This window comes from Doryrhamphus excisus, chromosome 21 (assembly GCF_030265055.1).
Source record: "Doryrhamphus excisus isolate RoL2022-K1 chromosome 21, RoL_Dexc_1.0, whole genome shotgun sequence".
Lineage (NCBI taxonomy): Eukaryota > Metazoa > Chordata > Actinopteri > Syngnathiformes > Syngnathidae > Doryrhamphus > Doryrhamphus excisus.
This window is the reverse complement of record NC_080486.1, coordinates 14647746-14655906: the sequence shown is the minus strand read 5'-3', so window position 1 is coordinate 14655906 and position 8161 is coordinate 14647746. Positions and strand designations below refer to the sequence as shown.

Here is an 8161-nt window from a genome sequence, read left to right as displayed (position 1 = left end):
TCTCAAATGTGAACGCAGAAACCACAACTTGACAAAGTCAATCCAAACAATCATCACATCCCAGCTGGAAGTCTAGCAGGTCCTCCTCCTCGGCTCTGGCACCGTGAGGAGTTCCGAGACGCCCTCTGCCGCAGGTTCTGGGATATGGATCCATGGAGGTTCTTCATGGAGGAGCTGGAGGCCATGGTAACCACCCAAGGGTGACGGAGGGTTTGGTCGGCGGTCGGACGACGAGCCGGATCCGCTTCCAGCAGACCCCGGATGAAATCCTTGGCAAGTTTGGACACAGACGGCCAAGGCTGTGGAAAGACAGGATGAAGGTGAGATCTAAAAATGACATTTTTAGATGTGTAGTGAAGCCTATGGAATGCTCTTACTCTTACCTCATCATTAAAAAGTCATTAAAAAACATTAGCAATGCTAGCATAGCTACATATGTGATGCTCAAGTGCTAACATTACAGTCACAGTTTGCCTATTTGCTGAAGAAAATGAAATTTTTAGATGTGTAGCGAAGCCTATGGAAAGCCTTTACTCTTACCCCATCATTAAAAAGTCATTAAAAAACATTAGCAATGCTAGCATAGCTAAATATGTGATGCTAAAGTGCTAACATTACAGTCAGTTTGCCTATTTGCTGAAGAAAACGACATTTTTTTGATGTGTAGTGAAGCCTATAGAACATTCTTACTCTTACCTCATCATTAAAAAGTCATTAAAAAACATTATCAATGCTAGCATGGCTACATATGTGATGCTAAAGTGCTAACATTACAGCCACAGTTTGCCTATTTGCTGAAGAAAATGAAATTTTTAGATGTGTAGCGAAGCCTATGGAACGCTCTTACCTCATTAAAAAGTCATTTGAAAAAAAACATTAGCAATGCTAGCATAGCTACATATGTGAGGCTAAAGTGCTAACATTACAGTCACAGTTTTTGCCTATTTGTTGAAGAAAACAACATTTTAAGATGTGTAGTGAAGCCTATAGAACGCTCTTACTCTTAGCTCATCATTTTTAAAGTAATTTAAAAAAAAAAGTCAAGTCGTTTTTGCATCCTTAAACCACAAACTACCAGCCAAGGCCTGGTGTGTTGAGTCAAAAGTAGCGCAACGACACACCTGGGCGGCCATCTTGGCGCCAAGAGCAGCTTATAGGTAAGCCGTGATAAAGCCACATAGTCGAGGCTCAGACGTAAAGACCCTTCAAAGCCGCTTGAAGCTTTTCATTCAAATAAAGCAATAAAAGTGAGATCCCGGCTGCTCGGCGGGCCTAACGAGCAGAACTAAACCCAAAGGAAGTCTAAATGTCAGCGGGCAAAGCCCAACTAATAGAAGGCCTCAGAGGTGGGACCACACGGCCAACACGTCCGTGTTTATTCCATCCGGCCTCACAACAAAACCAAAAAATACATTTCTCTCGTGGTGACCCCGCCTGACGTCCCGCCATCTGCTTTCAAAACCGCCGCTGCCGTGACATCCATCCGGCGGGAGAACAGACGCCATTATCATAATTCAGCATCCTTAAATTATTCATCACCGCTTTGCTGCGCCGTCGGAAGTGCGACATCGAGAAGGGCCGCCTCAGGAAAGCCGTGACCTTTGGAGCTTCCCGCTTGTTTGGGACCAAATATTCCTGATGCTGACGCCGGATCGGACGGATGACTTCACGCAAAATAGCACAAGCACGCAACAACACTTCTTCTCAGCCTCAGAATGCCTTATCTTGGGGGGAGGTCTCACTCTCTACTGAAACTTGTTAAACCGTATACAGTAGCTAAACAGAGTGCTCCCGTCACATAGAGGATCTTTGACTAGCATTTTTACAGGAGACCCTAAAAAACACCAAGCTCACTTGTCATATAGAGGATCTTTGACGACAGCAGATCACTCCTGTCGACACAGCGCTCTTGTCATATAGAAGATCTATGACTAGCATTCCGCAGTAGGTTCTCCTGTCATATAGAAACCCTCTGCAGATTCTAAAAAGCAGCAAATGTTTCCTGTCATATAGAGGATCTTTGACTCACATTTCTGCACTAGATCCCTGAAAACTGCAAAGTGCTCCTGTCATAGAGAGGATCTTTGACTTGTGTTTTTTTTTTTTGCGCTAGATAAGTAAAAACAACAGCACACTCCTGTCATATAGAGGATCTTTGACTTCACTAGCTCCCTGAAAACAGTGCTCCTGTGATTCAGAAAAGAGCATATACTACTCCTGTCATATAGAGGATCTTTGACCTGTGTTTTTTTTTGTGTGCTGCAGGTCCTCAAAACCAGCATGGCAGTTCTGTCATATAAAGGATCTTTGCTGTTTTAAGGGCCGGGGAACTCTGCTCTTTTGAAGGATGGACTGCAAAAAGGCCAGTGAGAGTGCAGAGTGACATAGAGGATCTTTGGCAAGCGTTTTGCAGTAGATCCTTGAATAGAGCTGAGCGCTTGTAAATCCTTTATCCCAGCAAATTCCCTGTTAGCAGCTCCTGCAGCATCCGTGATGGGAAGGACGGGAAGACGTTCCACTGCCAGCTGGAGGAAAAGCAGCAGAGACTACGAGTTAGCATCTCGTCGGCCGACAAAGACGAGCGTTGTTCCCCTGGAAGCCAGCCACCTGCAGGAAGGTTATCTCCTGGCTTTCTTTTCCAGCGTTCTTCCGGCCAAATAAACAAAGGCTTTATTGTGTTTGGGAGCGAGGAGTGGGTGCAATACATCACCGAGGAGAGAGGAGCGCCGATAAGGCATCAGCACTCAGGGAGCCTTCAGGGCCCGCTTGCTTCATTAAACTACATCTTGTTAAGGAGTGAATAAGGAGCATCGGACTTTCATCCCGTTTGTGATCCATCCTCACCTGACCAGCATGCTAACCGTTACAGACCGAGACAGGCGCTGCACTGAAGCTATGGCGGCCTGGTGCTTCTCCATACATCTACGCCACATCTGGGATCGCTTGCATGCCGAGTGGGCCTCCAGGCTGCAGGGACGTGTGCACGGACCGTCATATTGGATGTCGGCTTCATGGAAATGGGGAAGAATTCACATGCAAGGTAAAAAAATACACTGGGAAGGATTTTACGCCTAAAGTCAATCAATGTAAATGCTTATTTATAGATTTTTAAAAAATAATTACATTTAGAAAATTAATACTTTGATTTATTTGAATTTCTTACACTTAGCCTTAGAATCAAATAAAAATAAATCACTTAAAAATCAATACAAAATACAATAAAATAAACCATTAATATTATAAATAAATTTATAATATATAATAAATATAATATAATTTATATAATAAATTTTATAAAGTTCCGGTTAGTGATATTATTTGCATGAAAACATTTTTTAAATAAAAAATAGTGGGCATAATAATACAGTTAAATAATAATAAACACAGTATGCCGTCCCTAATCAAACAATAAAACATTGATAAATTAATTATTCTTTTTTTTAAAAAGAAATATAATTTGCATTATTTTATTGCATTAAATTGGATGGAAAAATGAGAGATAATTTAAAATATATTTTAAAAAAATCCATTATTGCAATGAAAATCCCAAAAGACGATTCAAATAGCAACTTCTCCTTCAAAGGTAGAGTTGATGACCTTGAAAAATGTCTAATTCACCTTGAAAGGCATCCTTTAAATCCTTCCAGTGCATAACAGGTCCAAAAAGGTAAGGAAGGGGAAAAAAGGGGGGGCGGGGGCTGCTGTTCATTGGCTCGCAGCTAAACTTCCTTAATGTAAACATCAATACAGGATGCAGGAGAGATTGTGCTGTCATGTACAATACACACACACACATACACACACACACACACACACACACTAAGGTGTATGGCGGTTATGTTCATGCGGTGTTCACTAGGGGGCAGGCTGGCCTCACCTTTTTTCCTCCTTTTTATCCCCCCCCCCTCTCCTCCCCAGGCTGCCTTCCTGCTGCAGATGTTTGGGTTGGGTCAAGAAAGTGTGCAGTGGGCGGGGAAGGGGGGGGGGGCTGTGTGAGGGATTTCCATCACATGCACAAGAGACAAGGAGCCTGGATTCCGGCCGATGTGTGGATTGAGCGATAAGGTGCGAAAAAGCCCCCCCAGGCCACACACACACACACACACACACATACACATACACACACTCCTCCGCACTGTTGGGTAAACACATCAGTGTGACACTGTGTGGCGCATGTCCCCGGGACAACGGAGGAGAGTGTTCAGGGTTGGGGGGGGTGTAATGTGCGTGTCATTTTGTGTGTTAGTGGTCCCCAGCTTCTGAGGCTTTGGCCGCTGAGTCACCTTCCTCTCATTGCTGTACACCCCCAACCTCCCACATCTGCAGTCAGGTGGGCGTATAGCTAGGTCGGGAGCCAATTAGAAAGGGGGCGGAGACCCGCTCAACTGTTGATGGACCGATGATGCATCAACGCATAACAGACTGATTTTGCCTGGGAACCCCCCGGGGATGTCAGTACTCCTGAACCCCTGCAGGCGAAATCGTGATAATCAGCCCAAACACGCCGCCCCCCTACTGTGTGCCCCGTGCTATTATTTTTCTGACAAATACAGCACATGGCGGCGCTTGACTGTTCTGGGTGTGACCAACGCCACCCCAGGAAGTAACACAAACGGGATGCGCCGCTCGCTAACTGCTCAATGTGACTCTGAAGAACCAGAAATGAGAACTACAGATCCATTTTGACACATCTAGACAATGCAAGAACACTGATTCTCAAACAGTGGTGCAAGTACCGCTGGTGGTACGCGGGCTCCATCTGGTGGTACTCAAGAACACTCTCATTCAGCTGAATCAGGTGGGTTGGTTTTGCAAAGCCAACGCATTTTTTGAGTTTGAGAACCCGGAAGACTCACCTCTCCATGGAAGCTGCATTTTCCTCGGAGAATCGACCGGTAGAGTCGACTGCGGGACTCGTCCTCAAAGGGCATGGACCCACTCAGCACCACGTAGGCGATCACCCCCAAAGCCCACATGTCCACAGCGCAGGAATAGGGTCTCCTCAGCACAACCTCCGGGGCCATGTACTCTGGGGTTCCACATGTGGTTCTTAAGGACCAGGTGCTGCTACCCCCGGTACCAATTGACGCCCCGGACCCGCTAAAAGTAGCCAGTCCAAAGTCAGTCACCAGCAGGCGGGCGTCGTCGCCCGGGTGGTAGTAAAGAAGATTCTCAGGTTTCAAATCTCGATGAGTGATACCCAAGGAATGGAGGTAGCCCACCCCGGCAAGTACCATCTGGAGGGCCCGGGTGGCGTCCTTCTCGGTGTAGTGCCCCCTACTGACCACGCGGTCCAAGAGTTCGCCACCGGTGGCCAACTCCAGCACCATGTAGACCCGTCGCTGCCCCTGGAAAACCTCGACCAATCGCATCAAGTTGTCGTGATTGACTCGCCGCAGCACCGCCAACTCCACCTCGCACACCTCTCGCGCCTGGGGGGCCTCCACCTCCATCAGCTTTATGGCGAATGGGCGGCGGCTGGTCCTGTGTTCGGCCCGCACCACCCGGCTGAAGCTGCCTCGTCCGATCAGGGCCTTGATGTGGTATCTGTCTGGGCAGAATAGGAACGGCGGTGAGTCACTGGAGTGTGACTCAGCATCTGGCGTCACATCTGGATCATGTTGGGAGTCTCCTTGCGGAAATGATGAGGGAAATTCTCACAGATGATGAACTTCCTTCTTGGTTAAAGGTCCCCTATTACGTTAGATTGGCTATTTAATCATGGCTTAACCACTTCCTCCTTAGAGGGAGTTTATCCTAGACTCTGTTGCCAAGATGGGAGTTTATCCTAGACTATGTTACCAAGATGGGAGTTTACCCTAGACTATGTTACCAAGATGGTACTTTATCCTAGACTATGTTGCCAAGATGGGAGTTTATCCTAGACTCTGTTGCCAAGATGGGAGTTTATCCTAGACTCTGTTGCCAAGATGGGAGTTTATCCTAGACTCTGTTGCCAAGATGGGAGTTTATCCTAGACTCTGTTGCCAAGATGGGAGTTTATCCTAGACTATGTTGCCAAGATGGGAGTTTATCCTAGACTATGGTGCCAAGATGGGAGTTTATCATAGACTATGTTGCCAAGATGGGAGTTTATCCTAGACTATGGTGCCAAGATGGGAGTTTATCATAGACTATGTTGCCAAGATGGGAGTTTATCCTAGACTATGTTGCCAAGATGGGAGTTTATCCTCGACTATGTTGCCAAAATGGGAGTTTATCCTAGACTCTGTTGCCAAGATGGGAGTTTATCCTAGACTCTGTTGCCAAGATGGGAGTTTATCCTAGACTCTGTTGCCAAGATGGGAGTTTATCCTAGACTCTGTTGCCAAGATGAAAAACAATTGACTTGACTTCATAATCTCCTGCAACACAAAAGTGACTCCATTTTTGTAGTCCTTTGTGAAGTTCTGGGTTTTCATGAAGTTGTGAGCAAAAACCATCCTTCCACAGGCTTCGCTACAAGTCTTAACACAAAACCCAGAGCTAGGCCAACTATCCGTCAGTCGTCCCCAGTGCTGGGAACGCCATGTTTTTCATGAAATCCAATGTGAGCACATATAAAAACAGTTATCCACCACTGCAAACAACAGTAAAAAAACATATTAGTAATTATTGCTGGTAGCTGATTGAGTGGAAATACCCCCCCCCACATCCATCAGCCCCCACGCGTCTATTTTTACACACACAATGTTGTTTGTTTAGAAGCCACAATTATCCACTTTCACCATCAGTCCTGGTTGAGTGAGACATTAGACACGCGGCGCTCCACAGATAGCTTAGCTTTATGTTTCAGTGTTTGGATGGTGAAGACAATAATTAGACGGGGCGAGGGAAGACGTGCAATTAGCTGTTACTGTGCCACTTGGGATCGTTGGCATGGAGAGGAAAATAAATGAATCAGGAAACAGGAAAGTGCTCCGATAAACCATCTATACGTACATGTTGAATCTTCACAATTGGGTGGAAAAAAATCTGAAGAAATCTGGAATTGTTGGAGGACCGTTCAGGCCAGCAGACTTCAGCAGTTTGTTAGGAATGGAATATTTTCCTCTCAGTTTTGGATAAGTACTGCAACATATTTGTGCTTACGACAGAGAGACCACAAACTTGGAAAACTTGGAAAAACACACCCTATTCTTGGAACCATATCATTGGGACCGCCTCCAAGAGTCCCGACTGGGCCTTTTTCTTATGAATTTATGATTTTTTTCAGTGAGAATGAAGTCTTCCATTTAAAGTAAAGTCCTAAACGTACATAATAGCGGACCCTGAAACACAATAATAATTCATTTGGATAAATATTCCGACCTGGCCGTGACACGGGCATCAAACGTGTCCTTGTATGTCTCCGTCTCAACCGGGTGCCGCTGCTCCGATGGTGGATTCTTTCCTTTTGTGGAAAACCAGTCCCCCCTCTCCACTCTGGTCTTCAGGTCCTGGTCCCCGCCTGGGCGGTCAGGCGGCGCTCTGCTGAAGGCCACCAGTGACTGCATCACACTGCCGTAGCCCTTGGGCAGCACCTTGGCGCTCCCGCAGCCCATCGTCCGAGTGGAGGGGACGCTCCCCGTGAGACCAACAAAATGTGTATGAGCAGGTGTGTTAAGCCCCGCCCACTGAAGAGGCGATGAAATAGTCAGTCAAACAGACGGGGGTTTTTGAAGTCATTGTCACAGGTGGCTTCAGGAGCACAATGGATGGGTTTTGCACCTACTTTCCATGAAGTACTCTCAATTTGGTCAACAGATGCAAACAAACAGTGATAACATTTGGACACAAACTCTTTTGAATTAACTTTATTGTCCCATTTACATTTGTTGTTATGTTTTTACATTGTCACACAGAACTAAATAGACACTTTTACTTACTTTATTGCCATATGTCATCGCCATCGGCTATTTTTCACGACACGCTTAAGCTCACGGTTTAACAAAAGGTGTTTAATAAAGATAAAAACATTTGAGAGTGGGGTTTTATTGCAATTGAGAGTATTAATTAAGCGTTTTAATGCTTTATTAGTGCACATTCATTTGCATTTTAGCACATTTCTAAGTGATAGGTAGGCTTTTGCTAATAAAGCGCTGCACACAAAAAGGGGGAAACTTTGTCACAACATCACCCTGACTGTACTTCCTGTGTTATTCTTTTTATAATCCACATT

At 45.6% G+C, this 8161-nt stretch overlaps 1 protein-coding gene across 1 annotated transcript; it reads right to left on the bottom strand.

The window, feature by feature from the left end:
- Positions 1-53: 53 nt before the first annotated feature.
- On the bottom strand, positions 54-7544 carry LOC131109157 (serine/threonine-protein kinase H1-like). The gene is made up of 3 exons (XM_058060821.1): positions 7325-7544; positions 4857-5632; positions 54-299 (listed from the first exon to the last, which is right to left on the bottom strand). Exons 1-3 carry the CDS (start codon positions 7542-7544, stop codon positions 54-56), a joined length of 1242 nt encoding a protein of 413 aa, XP_057916804.1.
- Positions 7545-8161: the final 617 nt, after the last annotated feature.